The sequence below is a fragment of the Hemitrygon akajei genome, chromosome 11 (genome assembly GCF_048418815.1).
Source record: "Hemitrygon akajei chromosome 11, sHemAka1.3, whole genome shotgun sequence".
Lineage (NCBI taxonomy): Eukaryota > Metazoa > Chordata > Chondrichthyes > Myliobatiformes > Dasyatidae > Hemitrygon > Hemitrygon akajei.
The window spans coordinates 22,493,340-22,516,794 of NC_133134.1; the positions used below are offsets into that span (position 1 = coordinate 22,493,340).

General features: G+C 39.4%; 1 protein-coding gene across 3 annotated transcripts in view; it reads right to left on the reverse strand.

The window, feature by feature from the left end:
• Nucleotides 1-23,455, reverse strand: part of cramp1 (cramped chromatin regulator homolog 1) — a 77,073-nt gene that overhangs the window by 38,589 nt on the left and 15,029 nt on the right. For all 3 annotated transcript variants that reach the window (XM_073060390.1, XM_073060391.1, XM_073060389.1), the window contains exons 3-10: nucleotides 21,296-21,495; nucleotides 20,487-20,640; nucleotides 19,424-19,507; nucleotides 17,780-17,828; nucleotides 16,353-16,438; nucleotides 7,493-7,616; nucleotides 6,221-6,302; nucleotides 1,561-2,880 (exon numbers count right to left, since the gene is read on the reverse strand). In XM_073060390.1, coding sequence (XP_072916491.1) covers nucleotides 1,561-2,880; nucleotides 6,221-6,302; nucleotides 7,493-7,616; nucleotides 16,353-16,438; nucleotides 17,780-17,828; nucleotides 19,424-19,507; nucleotides 20,487-20,640; nucleotides 21,296-21,495 — 2,099 coding nt within the window. The remainder of the gene's footprint in view (nucleotides 1-1,560; nucleotides 2,881-6,220; nucleotides 6,303-7,492; nucleotides 7,617-16,352; nucleotides 16,439-17,779; nucleotides 17,829-19,423; nucleotides 19,508-20,486; nucleotides 20,641-21,295; nucleotides 21,496-23,455) is intronic.

Consider the following 23,455-nt stretch of genomic DNA (forward strand, 5'->3'; position numbering starts at 1 on the left):
TAAATTAAACAAGGTCTTTGGGGCACTAAACTTGACTTATTGTTAAAACAACAAATAATTTTAGCTACTGGGAGAAATTTCATGAAGACAGCAACCAATGATCAGTTTGAAAATACTTCTCTCGGCTCATGGCAATAATTTTTATATAGAGGTCATTCGTATTGTCCATTTTTAGGATTAAGAAAACCTGCCGTTGAACGTTCTGAAGCAATCACATTACATACAGAATACACCTGCATTAGGTCTCTCATAAAAAATGTTAATGTGTATAAAGATTGTGCATAAAACAATTTAGTAACGGGCCTCACTATTTCATTCTAGTAACCGCTTCGTGCACTTGAACAATAGATTATTCTTTTTCACACAGTAATACTAATCTTGTTTCCTTTTAAGCCTTAAACCTTAAAAATTAAGGTAAAACTGACCTGCACCAATATACTTAAAAAGTTGTCTTCTGTAAGAACACAAGAAAGAGTTGCTCATTTGATCCTTAGTTTTTGCCACATCATTCAATAACAACTAACCTATTAACCCAGTATCACTTTACTATATTAACTTTATATCCCTAAACATTATGGTCATCTTGGTTTCTGGGATTTTTCCTTTCAAAAAAGGTCAAAAGTAATCATTTTGAATATTTCTTCCAGTATCATCTGAAGTTAAACCATTTTAGCAAAAGCTATTCCTTTTACTCCTAACTATTTCATTATGCTTTTCGCAAGATGGCAGCGTGACCGGTCACAGTGGCTTCTACAGGGTTAACAACAAGTGCTACCGTTCTACTTAAACTTACATCTAACGATCAGAAGTTCCTGATTTACATTAAAAACTCAAAAGGCTGCAAGTCTACACCATCAGCGAGTTGCTTGTTGGCAGAAATAATGGAGGAGCTGTGCAACTTGCCGATGGAGGCTTGCAGTCAAATAGCAAGAGGTAATTGTGGTCGCTTTTCTTGTGATTGCAAGACGGAGCAGCTCCCTGGCCACAGTCGTAGCAAGAACTAGGACTGAAGCTCCGTGCTGCCTGTTTGCAGCCATCCAGAGTGAAGGGACGAAGTCACTGTGTTTCACCGGGGGCGATGTGGCCACCCTCCCAGGGCTTTGCTCGGCAGAAGACAAGCTCTGTTGTGGTCGACTGCAGATTTTTTGGCAGCACTCAATGGGACTTGGGCAGCAAGCTGTGGGGTCAGCGGCAGGGGCAAGAGGTGGCTGAGCCAGTGTGCTCTATTGGTCGCACAGTCGTAGCGACTGAAGATTTCCAGTGGACTGAGGGGTCTGGACTATATACATATATATTTGTGTGGTTGTTTTTAAAAAAATTCATATTCTATACGCATTGTATCTCATATTGTATGTGCGAGGACTGATCCTCAAGTTGCGGTATCTCTGGGAGTGGTGGGGGGTGGGGGAGGGAGGAACCTCTTATTATGTGATTGTGATCTTGTGTGTGCCTGTTGGTAATATGCTGTTGCACCTTGACCCAATAGTACACTGTCTCGTTTGGCTGTTTTCATGTATGGTTAAATAACAGTTAAACTTGAATGGAATTGAACATACTCACAGATTTAGGGTTCAGTTCGGTAGTGATAATTTGGAGCAAGCACTTCAGTAACTTCTGACTTGTACCCTTTGTCCTCTCGGTTTCCTCTTGGTTATTCCTCTGGGTCTGCACCCAGTCATATTCAAGTTGCAATTTGCTAGGCTTCCCCAGCATGAGGTACAATTCAGCCAATGTCAAATTTTCAGAAGTACGTGGATTCCAGCCATCCTCCAGCATCTGCTGGGCCAAGTGAGTAGCATCATCTTTCGGTGGCTTTGGAACAATGCTGGCATTACCAGTTTGCCCCTGAGAAGGTGAACTAGTGTTTGTGGTCTGTCTATGGCAGTCAGTATCAGGCACCTCATCCGTGCATCCCACTGTCTCTTCACGAGTGCAACTAGTAGGCAGGGCCCCATTATCTCCATCATCTGCTGCAGTTGGACAGGACAATGGTGGTGAAGTGGTATCAGTAGGTAATTGTGGCTTTGAAACTGCAACCTGTTCCACGCTGGGTTCCACAACTTCTACCATTCCAGAATGCACTGCACCGGAATCACTACAAAATCCATTTACGTCTGAAGGAGTGACACCCTTCTCAGAGGATTTATCCTGACAAGGACACCTTTCTGCTGATAGACAGTTCTGACAAGACTTCATGCAGCGAGCAGCTGAGTCCAAAAGAGACGCCTCATCAATATTAACCACACCCCCAGAGACACAGTGCTCAGTAATGGTGGTTGGTTCTGGGGACTCCATTAAAGGAACCTCATTACCACTGCATTCTTCAGTGGAAGCATCAGAATTAGATTTGGGTGAATTAACTATGTTTTCTCCATTTTCTCCCAACTCCTGCTGTCCCACATCAAACATCTCCTCTGCTTTTGGACTTCCCTGTTGAGAAACTACCTCTCCTGCAGAGGTACTTTCCAAAGAAGGCATTTCCTCTTCAGTGCTTTGTGATCCTTCACCAGTCATCAATGTAGTTGTTTTAAAACCAGTTCGCCCATCTGTTGTGCTTCGAATTTGTTTTACTTGCCCCTTCACTGTGCTTTGAGTTCCTTGACTAAAGGGAACAGTCATATCCTTTGTGGCAGGGGCTCTTGCTAATATTTGTGCTGGTGGGAGTAAGTGAGTGTCTTTTACATTCTGTCTGCAGCGTCCTGTTTCCTGCCAGTGCACAGTGCAGCAGGCTTTTGAGTGAACTACCTTTGCCACTTCAGGCAATACAGTTAAAGTACAATTCTCTGCAGGGTAGAGGTGGAGCTCTGTCTTTTCCTCAAACCCCATAAACCTTGATTCGCCATATCCTGAATCTTGCTGGCGCTCTTCCAATGATTTACGCTGAAAATAACAACATTAAGGAGAAACAAGACAGGTATTTTAAGAATTAATTATACAAGTTTACCTTAACGGTTTAGCCTTGTTAAGCTCAATCTGGTCACCACTCAGCCTTCTCCACTGCAATAATAAATCCAAGCTAATCTAGTCTTCTTATGAAGAAATACTTCATCCCAGCAGCATCCTGTTGATCTCCTCCGCAATCTCTTCAGTGCAATCATATCCTTCCTACAAAAGTTGGCCAGAATTGCACACACTACTCCAGCTATGGCCTAACTACTGATGTACTCTGTATACCGACAGATTGTATATCAATCCTTTGGCATTTCTACCATTTCGTCTCAAGTACTTCCCAGGATCCTACCAAAATTTCTGTATATGCTTATTACATTAGATACCACAAAATATAAAATCTCACATTTTTTTTAAGAATTAAATTCCATCTGTCAGAGGGCAGGAGCACAAGCAACGGCAAACAATAATAAAGTACCAAATTTGCTATCCTTCATTCATCTGACAACTCTTCTTTGGTCAGAGAAGATTTAAAAATTTCAATCAAAACCCAGCAGCTTCCTCTCTTACCTCCTATAGCAGCCAGGGATACACAAGAATCCAATTGACACATCTAAAACTAATTGCATTTACCCGCATTAGAATTGTATTCTTCTATGCCGTGCCAATTTAATTGTGTGTAAATCCCTCTTAACCATAGTGATGGTATCTGATTTAACTACTTCCACTGATGGTGTGCTCCAGATCATCAACCACACTGTAAAAGAAAATTTCTCTCAAATCCTCTTTAACATTCTTTCCTCGCTCCTTAAATCTGTAACAGATTTTTTTCACTTCTCAACCTGTAAAAATATGAGGGGTGACTGATAAGATTGTGGCCTATGGTAGGAGTCAATTTTAGAAAACCTAGCACTTTAATTTTTCAACATAGTCCCCTCATACATTTACACACTTAGTCCAGCGGTCGTGAAGCACACGGATCCCTTCTTTGTAGAAGTCGGCATCTTGGACCTCCAGAAGTGGTCCACAGCAGGGGTGATTGATAAATTTGTGGCCTAAGGTAGAAGGAGATGAGTTATTAACTTCAAACTTTCTGCATAATCAAAGAGTTGAACTGCATGTAATGAGAGATGCGTAACTCATCGCCTTCTATCTTAGGCCACAAACTTATTAATCACCCCTGCTGTGGCCCATTTCTGGAGGTCCAACCCGTCGACTTCTACAAAGGGACCTGTATGCTCCACGACTGCTGGACTAAGGCTACGTCCACACTAGACCAGATAATTTTGAAAACACCAGTTTCGCGTAAAAACGATAGGCGTCCACACTATGTGTTTTTAAAAATATCTCTATCCACATTGAAACGGAGATTTCGGCGAATCTCCTCCTCCTGCGCACGGGCAGGACACATCTACTGAAAACAAGCGACATGTTTGGTGTCAAATCTCGCCATAAAAGTGCGCGTTTGTGTAGTTACAGACTAGAAAAACTTAAAACGACGGACAGCTGCTGGCTTTCGCGCGGGAGAACTTAAAAGTAAAAAAAATACTGGAGCACATGGAGGCAACCGACAGGGAGTTCACGGACAGATTGACCCAGCTGATGACGAACATTGAAAAACTGACTAACTCTGTTGCATTAATAAAGCACCTTGTTAAATGTATAAAACATGTCTGCATCAGTGTTATCTTGTATTTCCATACAATGTTACATTAGGCTGTTACACATCTATTGTACTTGCATAAATAAATGCACCTTCATACCAGCAAGGACAGAAAACAGGGCAAAGTGAGTATACTTATTTATTCAGTAAGTTATGGGTCAAAGTATTTGTTGAGTACATTTCTAACTCTTCTGGCGTCAGTTTCGTTGCTGTTAGTTCTGAAATTGTTAGGTCGCGTTCAAGGAAAAAAACGAAATAGCGCACTGCCGTCTGACAGCGTTTTCAGACGTCTCCAGTTACACCGCCCACACTGATCCGGCCAATCTGGCTTTTTCAAAAATACACACTTTGGACAGCGTTTCGGGGGACTAAACGGTGTTTTAGTGTGGATGAAGGGTAAAAACGAAAAGAGAAAGCTTCGGTTACGGATTTATCCGGTGTAGAGTGGACATAGCCTAAGTGTGTAAATGTTGGAGGGGACTATGTTGAAAAATAAATGTGCTAGGTTTTCTAAAATTGATTCCGTCTACCTTAGGCCACGAACTTATTAATCACTTCTCGTATATAATATTCTTCATTCCTCCCCTCCCCCGGTAAGTTGTTCCAGAATTCCATCCTCTTCAATTTCTTCAACTACATTATCATTTATCAGAGTGATAAATGCATTTACTTAGACCTCACCAACATCCTCTGGATCCATACACAGGGTACTAATTGGGTCCATAATATTCCTTTACTTTTTCCCCAAGCTACTGTCAGAATATACTAATAATACAGGATTTTCCTTTATCTTGCCTACCAGTACCATTTCATGTGCTTTCTTTGTCCACCTATGTCTCAAAAGTTAATCTTTTTAAAAAAAAAACTAACCTTTTCATCCAAGTTCATTAGGCTTACTGACTTTACCTCGGACAAAGCAGATCATTAAAAAAATGGTGTGTATTTCACAGAAACAAATACTAAGGTACACCATGTGGCATTGGGAAACATTTAGTTAAAGCACTCCACCTGCCTGTGACACGATAAATTTTAAAAATATAGTACAACCTGGAGAAGCTGGAGAAATGAAGCAGGGAAAAGCACACCTATTCCCTTATATGTCAGCAATGTTTTTTGGATTTCATGTGAGGACAATTTCCCTTGCTCCAGTCTGCAGAAATGGGGCAATAATGATTTAACAATTATGGTGACGAACTATTCTAGAAATATCTGGTACCTTATTATGACAAAACCATCTTGTCCTAGAACCACACCAATTCTTCCCCCCCCCATGTGTCATGTTGTCACTTGTAGACAAAAAATGACTAAACCAGAAGTTCAAAAGAAAAAAAAAACAACTTCAAGCCACGGAGAACACCAGCAATAGCAAAGTTTTCCGTGGATCAGAAGGAATACAAAGTCTTTTTCCAAGTCACCAAAAATTCTCTGAGCCACCTTCCTACACTGTTCATTCCAGACTTTTCCCTGAAGTTCACACAGGTTGTAGGCACTGTTTGAGTTCATCTTGCCTACCAAATGCAAGTGAAAAAGGGTCAATAAATAACATTACTTAAATGTTTCAATGAGGTTACCTGTCAAGCAGTGACAATGCTTCATCAAAAGTCTGCCTGGAATTCATTGATAAACTGGCTGCAAAGCTTTCTTGTTCACTCAAATTTAAAAGGATACAATCCTGAATTCCTGTAATGCCCATTTATGTTTGAGGAAATCAATGAGGCTGGAAACCTTTCGATGTAGTTCTACCATCATCCTGTAAAGAAATACACTGTCCATCAAACAGTACATTGTTTATATTGCATTTCATTTAATAAACAAAAAACATACAAGGAGCAGTATTTAAAATCATGGATTAAAAGTATAAATTCACAAATGCAACTGACAGGTTCCAGCAAGGAGCTCAAAAATCAACTAACCTTTTAGCAATGATGTACAAGAAGATGAATGTGAGACACATCCATCATGTTGCACATGGAAATCTCACGATCTGTCATACCATTGAGTTATGGAATTGGGTAGCAGGAGTTTTTCAAAGCAGAACAGTTTGCAGAGAATTGGAGCTCTGCCCATTTTATTTATCCAAGGACAGTCAGGATACATGAAGCAGGCAGAAAATGCCAGAGAAACTCAGGACAGATGGTATTATGCAAATTAATAAATTGTCAACATATTGGGCTGAGACCCTTCATCAGGACTGATGAAGCTGAGGCTCATACACATAAAGATCAAATTTTCCATCAGTCATTGATGAAGGAATACTTTACAGCGAATGATGTAATTCAATTAAATCTAAACATTTACTATTATTAACAAGTTTGGCAAATGCCCAGAAGATCTAGTTTTCTTCTTGATATTATATTAAGGTACTTTATAATGTATCAAATAAATCATGTGCAGTCCACGCCACCTTTAAATGTTATGAATAGAAATACCTGACATAACAGTCAGTTCTGCTCCAATTGGTACAATTTTTAATATAACTTACACGTCCTGTTCTGCTAAATGTTAATTAAAAAGTCTGGATTACATAAATATACCAGCCTTACATTAGTTATTTATAAAAAGTTTCATTCCAAGATACAGAGAACCCTCATCGGGTAACAAAAATTTGCCCTTATAGAATTCACAAATCACTACCCAAAAATTTGAGATATAAAGGAATTTGCTCTTGGAGAATTTAGGTGGAATAAAGTAACCAGATTTCTTTTCAACTTGAATTTCTAGATGAAAACAAGACAACACAACACACCATTTTCTAGGAACGTAATCCCTCCTGCTCCCATGCAACATGAGAGTCACCCATATCATAGGATTTCTACGAGTGCTATGTAAAAGGTATGTAAAAACACACCACAAATATAAAAGTTATTAAAAAAATTCTAAACTGTTGTCAGTGAAACAAAGGAATGGATCACAAATAAACATCAGAAATTTATTCTCTACCGTAATCGAGGATTCTGTGCCAAACTCTGCACTCTTGCCCAAGTGTAATTACTACGAGGCAGTAGCTCAAGGAGCACTTTCACGGGAAGTCGAACTGGTTTCTGATCCTCTTCATCACTAATTCCTAAGAATAATTTAAAAAGGCAATCATATAATTGTCCGTCGTCGGGGGGGGGGGTACTGTTATGGAAAAGGAAATGAAGGAAACAAACTTAATGTTAGAGAGTCTCTGAACACTTAAGAGAGAACAAGGAGATAAATGACTGTAACACATGATGATCAGGTATGCACATTGAAGGAAAAGAGTAACAGATGAAACTCAGGATTGGAATGAAAGATAATGTGAAAGTGAAAATATATTGCAAATGAAGTACATGAGTTGAGATTGCAAAGAATGAGTTCGTGATGGTAACCTCTTTCTTGTCCGTATACTCACAATCACTCTCCAAATTCAAATTTAAAGGGTTTTATTTTGAAACACCAAGCAAAGCCAAATGGAAAGAAAGTAGGGAGAAGCCTTATAAAAGTGAAGCATGCCAAAAAGATTGGTAAAAGGGAGAAGTGAAAAAGCACAGATCAACAAAGGGGAAAAAAGGACAGTATCGGAGACAGTCTGAGAGAGTTATAATATTTTTCAATCAACAGTATCAAACCTGTGAAAGGTTTTGCATCACTTTGGTGGCAGTTTGCATCAGTGTGGTAACTTTGCATATAGAAAACTTAAAAGTAAAATTGGATATACAAATTCCCAAGTTGGAAGTGGGGATTGGTGATTGCATGGAAACAGGATCAGTACACCTAGATAAATCTTAAAGCATTTAATTACAAAGAATTGAGAAATGAAGCAGAGCACGTGACTGAAGTGTCAGTAGGGGTGTAATCAGAATGAGGATACAATTACAATGTTTAAAAGACAGTTAGACAGATACAGGGATTGGAAATGTTTAGAGGAATACGGGCCAAATGCAGAAAAATGGGACTAGCTCACTTAGACAACTTGGTTGGCATGAATGACTTGGTTAATATAGAAGGACCTGTTTCCATGCTGACTCTATGACTTTACAATGGTACTCTGCAGATGACAAATCTGGCTCTACTATAGCAGGAATCCCATGCATTCCCGTTACCACTCTGAAACCTGTGAAAAACTCTGAAATTCTGAAAATAGTACTGGTATTATGACAGTGCCACTGTGCCATCAACTTTAGAGTCATAGAATATTGCAGCACAAAACAGGCACTTCAGACCATCTAGTCTATCCCAAATTATTATTATGTCTAGTCCCATCAATGCACACCTGACCCATAGGTCTCCCTACCCTTCCCATCCACGTACTTACAGAAGCATCTTTTAAATGTAGCAATCAAACCCACATCACCCACTTCTACTGTCATCTCATTCCACGTTCATACCCCCCTCCATCGAGTGAAGAAGCTCCCCTTCAGGTTCCTCTTAAATACTTCACCTTTTAACCTATGACCTCTTGTTCTTTTCTCACCCAGCTTTTCTTCTTAGTTGGCCTCTCTTCCATGACTATGATTAGTCTATATCAAAACTCTTAATATTGGCACAAGTCCTTAGATATGATTGAAGAAACTATACTATGGCTGACCAGGCAGGGTAGACCTTTGTCATGTATGTATCTAAAACTTGGGTCAATACTAGATAGTCCATACAGTTTTTGGGAACTTAGCTACACATGGCAAAAACTGAGTGACTTGATCATCTATTTCAGAATTGACCATGTATTGAGTCACAGATTGGAAAAGAAACCGAAGTTCCTTTCCTAAAAGGAACTCCATTTACCAGTGAATGATCATTCAGATGTGTTGTCACCATTAATGTAACAAGCTTTTAAATCCAGATTTACTTACTAAAAATTCACCTGACATCATGGTGAAATTTGATTATGCATAAAATCTAGATTATTAGTCCAGGATCTGTCTGAAACCCAGAAACATAACCACTATGCGTTCATACTTCATGAAAATATGCAGACTATTTTAACTAGCAACTTGTTTTAGACCATAAGATATAGGAGCAGAATTAGGCTATTTGGCCCATCAAGTCTGCTCTACCATTTCATCATGGCTGATCCATTTTACCTTTCAGCCCCAATCTCCTGCTGTCTCCCTATACCCCTTCATGCCCTGACCAAACAAAAATTTTATCAATCACAGCCTTAAATATACACAAAGGCTTGGCCGAACAGCTGTGTGTACCAACGAATTCCACAGATTCACTACTCTCTGGCTAAAGGAATTCCTCATCGCCATTCCAAAAGGACATTTCTCCCCCCCCCCCCCATTCTAAGGCTGTGTCCTCCGGCCTTAGACTCTCCCACCTCTCCAATTCCACTCTATCAAGGCCCATCACCATTCGATAGGTTTCAATAGGTCACACCTCATTCTTCTGAATGCAGGCCCAGAGGCATCAGATTCTCTTCATATGACAAGCCGTTTAAAACCAGAGTCATTTTTGTGAACCTCCTTTAAACCCTCTCCAGTTTCAGCACATCACTTCTAAGACAAGAGGCCCAAAACTGCTCACAATACTCCAAGTGAGGCCTCGCCAGTGTTTTATAAAGACTCAACATTACATCCTTTTTTTCCTAGTCGGCTTGAAATGAATGCGAACATTCTATTTGCCTTCCTCATCACAGACTCAACCTGCAAATTAAACACTTCCAAGCCCCTTTGCACCTCAGATTTTTGAATTTTCTCTCCATTTAGAAAATAGTCAACCCTTTCAATTCTCCTACCAAAGTGCATAAAAACATAGAAACATAGAAAAATAGGTGCAGTAGGCCATTCGGCCCTTCGAGCCTGCACCACCATTCAGTACGATCATGGCTGATCATCCAACTCAGAACCCTGTACCTGCTTTCTCTCCATACCCCCTGATCCCTTTAGCCACAAGGGCCATATCTAACTTCCTCTTAAATATAGCCAATGAACCGGCCTCAACTGTTTCCTGTGGCAGAGAATTCCACAGATTCACCACTCTCTGTGTGAAGAAGTTTTTCCTCACCTCGGTCCTAAAAGGCTTCCCCTTTATCCTTAAACTGTGACCCCGCGTTCTGGACTTCCCCAACATTGGAAACAACCTTCCTGCATCTAGCCTGTCCAATCCCTTTAGAATTTTATACGTTTCAATAAGATTCCCCCTCGGTCTTCTAAATTCCAGTGAGTATAAGCCTAGTTGATCCAGTCTTTCTTCAAATGAAAGTCCTGCCATCCCAGGAATCAATCTGGTGAACCTTCTCTGTACTCCCTCTATGGCAAGAATGTCTTTCCTCAGATTAGGGGACCAAAACTGCACACAATATTCTAGGTGCGGTCTCACCAAGGCCTTGTACAACTGCAGTAGAACCTCCCTGCTCTTGTACTCAAATCCTTTTGCTATGAATGCCAACATACCATTTGCCTTTTTCACCGCCTGCTGTACCTGCATGCCCACCTTCAATGACTGGTGTACAATGACACCCAGGTCTCGTTGCATCTCACCTTTTCCTAATCGGCCACCGTTCAGATGATAATCTGTTTTCCTGTTCTTGCAACCAAAGTGGATAACCTCACATTTATCCACATTAAATTGCATCTGCCATGAATTTGCCCACTCACCTAACCTATCCAAGTCATCCTGCATCCTCTTAGCATCCTCCTCACAGCTAACACCGCCGCCCAGCTTCGTGTCATCCGCAAACTTGGAGATGCTGCATTTAATTCCCAAGTCTAAATCATTAATATGTATCGTAAACAACTGGGGTCCCAGCACTGAGCCTTGCGGTACCCCACTAGTCACTGCCTGCCATTCTGAAAAGATCCCGTTTACTCCCACTCTTTGCATCCTGTCTGCTAACCAATTCTCTATCCACATCAATACCATAAGTGCATGACCATACACTTCCCGACACTATATTCCAGCTGCCACTTCTTTACCCATTTTCCTAATCTAAGGACTTCTGTAGCCCTTCACCTTCCTCAAAACTACCTGCCCCTACACCTATCTTCATATAGTCTGCAAGCTTTGCAAAAAGCCATCAATTCCATCGTCCAAATCATTGACAAATAACAAAATAAAACAAAACCTTGTCCCAACACAGACTCCTGTGGAACATCACCAGTCACTGTCAGCCAACCAGAAAAGGCTCCCTTTATTCCTACTGTTTGTCTCCTGCTAATCAACCACCAAGTAATGGTAACTTCACACACTTCATGACCCCTGACACCTGGAGCTTCCACCATACTGCTAGTGTCTTCTACAGTGAAGACTGATGCAAAATACTTATTCAGTTCGTCCGCCATTTAGTTGTCCTCCATTACCTCTCCAGCATAGTTTTTCAGCAGTCCGATATCCACTCTCGTTTCTTTTACACTTTATGTATCTGAAGAAACTTTTGGTATCCTCTTAAATATTATTGGCTAACTTACTTTCATATTCCACCTTTACCTTCTTAATGACTTTTTTAGTTGCCTTTTCTGTTGGTTTTTAAAAGCTTTCCAATCCTCTAACTTTGCACTAATTTTTGCTCTATTGTATGCCCCCTCTTTTGGCTTTTATGTTGGTTTTGACTTCTCCTGTCAGCTACGGTTGTGTCATCTTGCCTTTAGAATACCTCTTCCTCTTTGGGATGTACATGTCCTGTGCCTTCTGAGTTGCTTCCAGAAATTCCAGCCATTGCTGCTCTGCTCTATTCTGCCAGTGTTCCTTTCCTATCAATTCTGGCCAACTCCTCTCTCATGCCACTGTAATTCCCTTTACTCCACTGTAATACTGAAACATCCGACTTTCACCTCGCTTTCTCAAATTTCAGGGTGAGTTCAATCATATTATGACCATTTGTCCCCCCAAGAGTTTTTTTAAGCTTAAGGTCTCTAATCAGTTCCAGTTCATTGCACAACACCCAATCCAGAAGAGCTGATCCCCTAGTGGGCTCAACCACCAGCTGCTCTAAAAAAGCCATCTCGTATGCATTCTAGAAATTCCACCTCATAGAATCAAGTATCAACCTGATTTTCCCAATCTACCTATATATTGAAATTCCACATGACTATTGTAACATTGTCCTTTTGGCTTGTCTTTTCTATCTGCCATTGTAATTTGTAGATTATATGCTTTCTACTGTTTGGGGGTCTGGATACAACTCCCATCAGGGTCTTTTTAGCCTTGCAGTTCCGTAGCTCTATCCACAATGATTCAACCCTTCTGACCATATGTCACCTCACTTCACTTTTTACCAACAGGGCAATCCCTCCCCCCGCCTTCCTGCCTGTCCTTTTGATACACTGTGTACCCTTCGACATTAAGCTCCCAACTATAATCTTTTCAGCCATGATTCAGTGATGCCTACACCATACATGCTAATCTGCATCTGTGCTATAAGATTATCTACCTTATTCCGTATACTCCGTGCATTCAAATACAACACCTTCAGTCTTGTATTCACCCTTTTCCATTTTATCCACCTTTTACATTGCAACTAATCCTGTTGGCTGCAACAGCCCTAACAACAGCCTCTCCTCACTACACATTGTCTGTATGTAAACCAGCTACATCTTCAGCCCTATCATCCACCTTTCCTACGATACTTCTCGCACTGAAATATATGCAGCTTCTGACATTAGTCACACCATGCTCAACATTTTGATTCCCAACTTTGTCTGAGGTCTTACCGACATCTGCCTCCACAACTTCATCACTAACTGTTCTGGCACTCTGGTTCCCACCCCCCTGCAACTCTAGCTTAAAACCCATCATGCAGCATTAACAAACCTTTCCGCTAGGATATCAGTCCCCCTCCAGTTCAGGTGCAAACCATCTCCTTTGTACAGATTCCACCTTCCCTGGAAGAGAGCCCAACGATCCAACAATCTTATGCCCTCCCTCCTACGCCAAATCCTTAGTCACGTTTTAAACTGTATAATCTTCCTAGTTCTGGCCTCACTAGCATATGGCACAGGTACCGTAGATTCCGGATTTTAAGCTGCTACTTTTTTCCCACATTTTGAACAGCTTTGAACACTGCGGCCTTTAATACGGTGCGGCTAATACATGATTTTTTTCATGCCGCCAAAAACATTTTGCCTCATAACAGTAGACCAATAAAATTGATGAGTAGTTCACAGAGGTCCAATGAAATTGTACGATAAATCAAGCGCACTTTCACAATTAAATTATTGTAAATCAGTCATTTGTACTCACCCTCATCAACATGGAAAACACTCGAAGAAAAGCATTGTGCTGCCTTTATGGCAGTTATTTAGTTTATAATATTTTCGCTTAGTAATTCATTTTCTAGTTAAAGTTAGAAGTGTTTTAACTATATTTGTTTTCTGTACTACATCGCGGGATGCTATGACGTCACACCCGGTTTCGCCGCGTCTTGTGGGAAAAATGCCGTTTGCGATAAACGGGACGGCGGGAGCAAGCGGCGGCATTAGATCTGAGCGAACGCTGCTTTTAAGTTAAAGGCGATCAATAACTTTTCCTGGTAGGCTGCAGTATATATATTTTTTACCAGTCATTAGGAGATATTGGAATGTTGTTCAGTAAAAAAGTATACGCAACGTATATTTAAAAGTAGCCGCGTTACAGGCACGGTTCGAAAAAAAGCATTTGCAATATGTATTTGTTTATGTTACCATATGGATTTAATTAAAAGTTAAAAAATCCTCACGTGTAATATCTTTCTGTGTAAATATCTCATATTACAACGTGGGACACCTGCGGCCGAAAATCCGGTGCGGCCTGTACAAGTAAAAAATTGATTTTCTTTCTAAAATTAGAGCCAGCGGCTTTTAATCAGGTGCGCTCTGTAGTCCGGAATCTACGGTAGTAATCCCGAGATCACAGCCTCTCCTCACTACACATTGCCTGTTTGTAAACCAGCTACCTCATTCTCAAACTTGGGTCCTGTCCTTAAACTTAGCACCCATCTTCCTGAATTCCCTATGCAGAACCTCATTACTTGTCCTACCCATGTCATTTGTACCTACATGGATCACAACCTCTGGCTGTTCAGCCTCCCACTCAATGCTGAGGACTCAATCAGAGATGTCCTGTGCCCTGGCACCTGGGAGGCAACATACCATCCATGAATCTTGTTCTCACACACAGAATCTCCTGGTTGTTTCTCTAACTAACAAATCCCCATCACCACAATGTCATTTTTCTCCCCACTTCCCTTCTGAGACACAGAGCTGGACTCAGTGCCAGATACCTGACCACTGTGACTTTCCTGTTAATTCAACACCCCCCACCCCCACAACAGTATCCAAAGTGATATACCTGTTGTTGAGGGGGGATGGCCACAGGGGTACTCTGCACTGGCTCCTTAACCCCTTCCCTCTTCCTGACTTCACCCAGTTTTCTGTGTCCTGCACCTTGGGTGTAACTACTTCCCTATATGTCCTATTTATCACCCCTTCATCCTCCCAAATGATCAGGGGTTCATCCAGTTTCTGTTCCAACTCCTTAATGTGGTTTGTTAGAAGCTGCAGCTAGATGCACTTCTTGCAGTTGTAGTCATCAGGGACACTGGAGGTCTTCCTACTTTCCCACATCCTACAAGAGGAGCATTTCACTATCCTAGCTGAACAGAAATAAAGGGAAGGAGAAAAAGGAAACTCAACCCTAAGCTTTTCTTTGTTAGCTTTCTCTGACTGAAGCCTCTCTTCGCTGAAACCTCAAAGAGCTAAAGCTTTAAGATCACCACTCTGACTCTGTCCACTGAGACGATGGACACTAAACTTGCCCCCACCTTCCTTTAATTTGCTTTTGCTACCAATCCCAAACGCAGATTGGTCGCTGGTCAAAGCTCTACTGTGCTGTAGCACCCTTTTCTACTCAGGCAGGGGGCACTCCTCTCAAAACCTCCAATTTCTGGATTGGTTACTGACCAAAGCTCTATTCTTTTAGGTAATAGCTCAATATTCATGAGTCAACCAAGTGCCTAGCATGCAGCATCCATACCATGGTCAATAGCTTCTGCAAATCAGTGAAAAATTTATGCATTGCAACTTGATGTACAATCAATAGCAGCACAATCCAAGTGGTAGGTATAACCCAAAATTTACAAATTCACAGGCTGATACAGGAGTGCTGTAAGGTTAAACAATTAAAACCAAGTATCTTACTAATACAGAGCATAGGTAAACTTCCAGCTGTTCTTTAAGTAGTGACCACCCTACTTAATAGGGATACTTACACCTCACAGACACAAAAGAATCCTTATTCCTCTGATAACTCCTTTTTGATTCCTGAAGTGATCTAGGCAGACTGCATTTTTCAATACATTTTAATCTTATAACTCAGTAACTGGTATCTATGTTTTCCTTTATTGCATGCAGTAACTGAGATGTTACTATCAAAATATAAATTCTAATGCAAATTAGTAAAGGTATTTTATCTACAATTACAGAACTACAAACAGTAGAAGAAAAACTGACTTGTAGTTTTGTGACTGCCTTGGAAGAAGCTGCCTCAACTAATTTAGTAACTTTTAATGGTTACTATGCAAACCTGACTTTATAAGTCATCATTATTGACTGAGTAAAGAAAGAAACAGGTGGAAGCTGTTATTCTGCGTTCACAACCAGTTGGAAATCCCCTCACTAAACCTAAAATTCTAATAGGTAAAACTTAGAAATTACCAATTTTATATTCACACACTGGCTGTTTACAAATCTGCCAACACGTTGCCAGATATCATAACTTATTTGCTCTAAAGATGTGCCATTAGAGCAAAAGCACAAAGCAGCTCTTTATATCCTCCTTCTTTTTCAAATTACTAACAATGACTTTTAGCAGCCCCTTAAAAACCTGATTTAAATTTGTAGCAGATATTTCTGGAACTTACCTTCAGGATCACAGAGTTTTTTCAAAGCCCGACACATAGGTGCTTTTATTCGCAAATTGCGACCTTTGTATCGCACAGTTGTAGCCCTGAGTCAATTAGAAAGGAAAACAAATTTACTTTAATTCATTTAAACTGAGAATTCACTTGACCCAGCATTCTGTATGTTTTTCCAATGAAATTGATCGTTTGGGTCACAAAGTCTTACAAAACCATAACATACCCCAATGTTTTATGTAATGAAACATTCACTAACACAAAGTTATGATCCCTCCCTAAACATCCAAATGCCTTTTGGATAAAGTGAAAAGTTTCCAACTTTCCTTAAGAACATTTCAAACACATGTTAATCACATCTAAATCTTCATTTTCTACCATTCTGATATATCCTTTCACAGACTTACAGTAAGTTACCCTATGATCTAAAGTTGATTTTGTTCTACTGAAAATAGTCTGTTGTATTAATCTTTTTGACTCTACCACTATCTTATTTATTCCTAGAAAGCCCTTCGTCAGTAACTTGGTTGTTTTTAAACATAATCCTTCCTCAGTTACCTTTGGAAACAAACAAAACAGTTTAGTGGTTGCTTTTTGCATTAGACCCAGAGGGTGCAAAATACCTTGATGAATAGAAATCAAACAATTTTCAGGAGGTACCTAACTAAGGTAATGTGTCCTGTACTGATTTGAGAACATTGCTTTGTCACTTCAATAGATATATTGAAATTACTGCATCTGGTCAGTGAAAATAAGCAATAAAAAAATAAACATATTGGTAACACTTGGTTAGTTCTACACTATTATCTATGTCACTTCATTTTCAAATTATCCAGAAGCTGAGTGGCAGTTTCATTGGAAACACTGCCCAGGTCCTTCTTGGATTTTTCAGCTGCTTTTACCCTCCCACCAGGCCTCCTCTACTCAAACAAAAATTAGTTTCTCCAGTAATATTACCAATATGCTTGGTTTTTTCAGGTCCAGATTACTTAGTTAGATCAGAGGAGTTTCTGTAGCAATCCCAAGAGTAGTCCTTTTTGTACATCCATCCCGCATATCAGTCCCCTGGCTAGAAACTCTCATATCACCTCTGAGTGTTTTATTTTTCTTTCCACCTCAGGTTTCAGTAATGACACCTAATGATATGGCAGCTTTAAATTTGAAATTATACCAAAAATTATTTGTATGCTTAGACCACAATGTTAAATGCACAGCACAGTGGTGCAATTAGTAGAGTTGCTGCTTCAGTGCACCAGAGACACAGTTTCAGCTGAAATCTTTGTAGAACTGCCCAATCTAACCATGACTGTGGGGTTTAGCTGGGTGTTTCAGTTTTCATCCACATCTCAAAGATGTACGGGTTGTTAACTGGCTACTATAAATTACTGCTCCTATTACATGGTTGCAGGCTGACTTTAAACTAAATCACTTACCCAGCTTGAATTAATTCATTGAGTTTGGCTGCATTTTTATCATCCAAGCCTATAAAATAAATGGAACATCTTAACATTGAACTGATAGCCTATATACCATTTAGTAAGAACGAAATACAGTTGGACCTCCTTATCCACGAATTCAACCAACCGCGCATCATGAAAACCCAGAAGTGATCTTCCAGCACTTGTTGTTTGAGCATGTAGAGACATTTTTTCTTATCATTATTCCCTAAACAATGCACTATAACAACTATTTTACATAGTATTTACATTGTATTAGGTATTATAAGTAATCTAGAGATGTTTTAAAGTATACAAGAGGATGTGTGTGGGTTATCATGGATCGGGATCGAAAAAAATCGGAAGTTCTCTTACTAAGTAAGTCGGAACAGGTACATCCGGTATTATTTAGTGTCAGTTGGTCAAATGTTTGCATTCGTATACAGTATATATTTTACCTTTCTATGCATATAAAACAGTTAAGAACCTATGTTTTAGCGCTGGGCTCGGGAAGTTCCCGAGTTCGATCTAGTGACATATCGCTATCAAGTGCGCTCTCCATCGTGCCAGGTTGATGTGGAGGATCAAAACCCCAAAACCCAATAATTAAACCACTGCGTTGCTAAGTAATAATTGTAGCTTTCATCGGGGCTCAATCTTTCTCATTTTATCCTTTAAAATTGTTCTGATCGTTGACCAACGTAGCTTAACGCTTTTCCAATGACCGATGGCGTTTCACCTCTTTTCGATCGCTTTATTTCCACTTAATTTTCAATTGTTATCGTGATTATTTTCGTGAACAGAAACACTGTAGATTCAGATCTCTTCCGCTGGGTCCTAATGTCCACCGCACTGCAACAGGTTAAATAAGGTCTGGGGTTCCGCTGGGTCCTAAGGTCCACCGCATTGAAACAGGTTGAATAAGGGACTTGAGCATCCACAAATTTTGGTATCCGCGGGGGGTCCTGGAACCAATCCCTTGCGGATAAGGAGGGCCAACTGTACTATCTCGAGATATCAAAATCTTTCTTCAGATTTGTCTTTAATACTACTCCCATCTTAAAGCATTTTTTAAGAAAGCAAGATATTCATGACTATTTCATGTGCTTTTTGGACTGCCTTTGCACATGCAAGGGAAGGGCTCCATGTTGTTATTCAAATAGTCTTTCAGGATATTTTACATCATGCAAACAGGCAAAAGGGGCCTCATTCTGACATCACAGTAAAATGATACTGCCAATGTGAGTTTCATGATTCCATTCTTTAAGTATCTATGTACATTATATATAAAAAAAGAATGACCATAATTAAGAGCACAAGAAATTTTGTAGATACTAGAAATCCAGAGCAACAACACAAAATGCTGGAGAAACTCATTGGGTCCGACAGCATCCATGGAAATTAACAGTTGACGTTTCAGACCCCCCTTTGGGTGTCAGTCTAAAACACTGTTTGTTCATTTCCACAGATGCTGCTTGACCTGCTGAGTTCTACCGGCATTTTGTGTGTGATAATTAATCAAGGGTAACTTTCTATCCCAGTTTCTTATAGGAATAACACAAGTTACCTGCAGAGGATAAACAAAAGACCTGTACCAATTACAACAACCACACAAAGTTCTACCATACCCAAAATACTTACATCCACCAATTTTTTTGCGCAATTCTCCATAACATATTAGCCCATAGAGTTCCTGAGAGGATTTCTTCAGTCCTCTAGAGAATACTGCAAACAAAATATAATTGTCAGCATTTGTTGAACATTAATATAAATATGAAAAAAAATTCAAATCGGATCTGAACACACTAATGAGATGCATATAAAAATTCTGGAGATGAAATTGTGTCTTCTGCACATAAAGCAAACAAAAAAAAAATCACCCATTTCTTTTTATTCAAAAATGTCAAGAGGTGGTATTCATTCAAATCCTCCTCTGTCTGGAGAATCGGTGCTCTGACTAGACTGCCAAAGAGTAGCCTTGAGAAATATATAATTGCTGCCCCTAAGTATCACTTCTGGAAAGAACACATTGTCCTTGCAGGTTGAATTGCTCCAATACACTTTAATTAATACATTACATCACTTTGCCTTGTTTAAAATAGGGCTGAATTAAATATTGGAGTCAGCCACTTTGGGAGTTATTTTGTTTCTTCGGGTCCATCACAACAAAATTACATTACATTCTTCATATAGATGATTAAAGATTTTTTTTGGTGTTACTCAGACATTAAATTGAATACTTAAATCAATCTCAGGCATTCGAATCACTGTAAATTGGCTTCTTTTTCTCCCAGGGTCAAATATTAATTCAGCCAAAGAAATGCTACTTCATCACAGGCAATTCAAGTGTATATGTGAACACTACCATTTCTCTTTGTTTAATTTTGATGACTACAAATTGAGAGTCAAATGGTAGACGAGCAATTCAATATCCTTTATACAGATTGTATACCCAAGCAATTTTATAAGTGATTCTCATGTTTAAAGACAAGGGAAGAATATATGATGTCACCATAGATAAAGAAAATCAGGGTCACAACAGCAGCAATAATGAGCTAGCTTGGAAGTGGAATTAAGGAATTTATAACTTTTGCGTTATATAGAAAAAAAAATGTAATTCTGCTCAACAGAGGAAACCAAACTGAAACAAGTGTCCAAGCAGCAGAGTAAGGATGAAATTAGTCTCACTGGAACCTGTATTCACCATTATTGAAGTCGATGTATTTGGAGATCTTGTGCCAAGTACGGTAGTAGAAGTGCCGAACCTGCTCCTTGTTTTTCACCATGCTTGCTGGCTTCCCTTTCTTCTTATACTTTAGAGCTATGTTGTTCTGTATTGCTTCAAAATCCTTCCCATGCTACAAAATAAACAAAAAAAAACTGAAACCAGTGTTCAAATCAATGGAATCTTCTAAGTGAAATCAAACTAGATTTGAATGATTCCATCTGAACAAACAGCCTTTCAGAAATATTTTCAAAAGAAAACACGAGATGAGAGTAGAATCCCTGCTACAAATCTAGCCCTAGCCATGGACATCATCACTCTGCTAATTTTCTGAACTGCAAAAGCGTTTAGGATTTTCACTGAATCGCTATTATTTGTAACAGCGTCACCAGAAGTACCAGTGTCTGTAATATCACCAGAATGTTTAATTGTTTTATAACCACAATGGAAATACCTTCAGACACTACTAATTTTAAAGGTCCTGTATAATAACAGACTTTCTAGAATACACAAATTATTATACTAGTTGCACCTTGAAACTTTAGCAATATTACAAGATCAATTTGGGGATATTAAATATGAAGATATGGAGAGGTATGGCAATGATATTTTCAGTAACAATGAAACTTAAAGTATTTAACTTATGGAAGGACTTAGAAAGAAACAAGTGTTTAACTGTTAATCAGATTTTAAACAGTACTATAAACATGAAACTGTCATAATTGCTAAGTGTCATAGATATCAAATCATGTCATATCAGCAAATCAACCTCTGCAAACCACTCATACCTCATACAACCCTTCAAAAAATGAATTTTTGTCCTCAGCGCTCCATGATTCCCACTGCCTACGGACTTTCTTCTTGTTCCCTTCCTCCTTTTCTCCAGATATGGCAGATAAACTCTTTGCTGTGGTTTTGCTGCTTCCACCAGCACTGCCTGCAGCAAGGCCAGATGCATAACCAGAAGCAGCAGTGTTCCCCTCAAGACCTATTGACAGAATAAAACCATTTCAGTAGGTCAAATGTACTGAGAAATAAAAATGCAGCCAAGATATTCAACTGCATTTCTGCTGCTATGGTTTCAATGAAGGAAGATTGTACAGTACAACTTTTATGATTTTCAGCAATATGGTAACATCATAATTTCATACCATTAGCTATTACATAGGTCTAGAATACAAGAGCAGGGATGCGATGCTCAGGCTTTATAAGGCATTGGTGAGGCCTCACCCTGAATACTGTGAACAGTTCTGAGCTCCTCATCTAAGAAAAGATGTGATGGCATTGGAAAGGGTTCAGAGGATGGTCACAAGGATGTTTCCAGGGATGAAGGGGTTATCATACAAGGAATGCTCAGATAAGAGATGTGTCAATTTAAAACAGATGCAGAGAAATTTCTTTAGTCAGAGGGTGGTGAATCTGTGGAATTTATTACCCAGGCAGCTGTGGAGGCCAGGTTTTTGATGTATTTAAGGCAGAGCTTGATAGGTTCTTGATTGGGCATGGCATCAATGGTTGTGGGGAGAAGGTGGAAGTGGGGCTGAGGAGGGGGATAAAAAAGATCAGGCATGATTGAATGACAGAGCAGACTCTACTATGTTTTACGGCCTTATTAAATAAGAAAACACTGAACTATAAAGTAAGGAAAATGGCAGCCATAGTAACTAATTTTGTCAAGAACTTTTACAATACAAGAGGGGAAAAAAGGCAGGAAAGTAAGTTAAATGAAAAAGAAATAATTGCTCTACATAGTTCAGTCCAGAGAATAACATAATAATTCACTCTCAGCTAAGAAAGATACTTCTAAACAAACTGATCTTTAAAACGAAGACAGGCCATTTCCACTTCATCAGGGGATTGCAATAGCAAATTTAACCTGTTCATAAATTGAAAATTAAAATGGCATTTAAAAATCTATTGATAACTAAAATCTACAGATGCTGGACATCTGAAATAAGAACAAAAATGCTGGATTTACTTAGCAGAACACACATCATCAGTGGAAACAGAAAAGTTTCAGGGATATACTCCAGACTAACAGAAATTTGGTCCAATGTGTCCAGCAAGTAATAAACTGTGGCTGAACAGCTCAGAGCAAAAGTTTTGAATTTGCAGCCTAAACACTGCTGACACTATCAATGCAGCACTTTATTTTTCTCGTGTTTGACATGGCTACCATTTTTACTTATGTTTGGATAGGTTACAAATCAGGATTTAATGAATAGATGCATGAAGAGCATTCAAACTAAAAATACACCAGAACAAAATTAAGGAGAACCATCCTTGCACTTCCCTTAAACAGTACACAATTTAAACTCTTTTTTTTGTGTGTCAGTTTCTACTACTTTGCTTTCTCAGCTACCTACAGGCTGTGCTCCAGCACATACTTGTAGATTTGATCCAACCTGGTAAGGAAATCATGAAAGCAGAGGTTTCCAAATTTCAGACCTTGGGCCTTATGTAATTTGAAAGGCCAACACCTCACTTTATTTGCACTCTTTTCTACTTCTTCAATTCTTCTTTATCAGGGTGGGATGCGGGGAAGTGCTGGATTTAAAACCTGTGAATAAATCCCAAATCAGAACACCAAGGCTGGCTTCCATCTGCAGCATGGGAAACAGAAGTGTTAGTTAATTTCTTCATGTGACTCACAAAAAAAACATAGAATGTACAATTTAATTACCAAAATCTTCATTTTAAAAAAGCATCTTGAAGGTATTCTAAGGATTCAATAGATCTACTAAACTATATTGGCATATTTTTCACCCAAGTTTAATTGCATCAGTTAACTCATTTTGTAGTTGCCAAGGACAAGAGGTTCAAAATTTCTTCCAACTGTTTACTTTTCTTTCCACTTTAAGTTACCGTACTTAAATCAAATGCTCACAACCAAGCTTCTGGATATCTGGCCTAATACCACCTTAAATGGCTTGAAATCAATTTTTTGT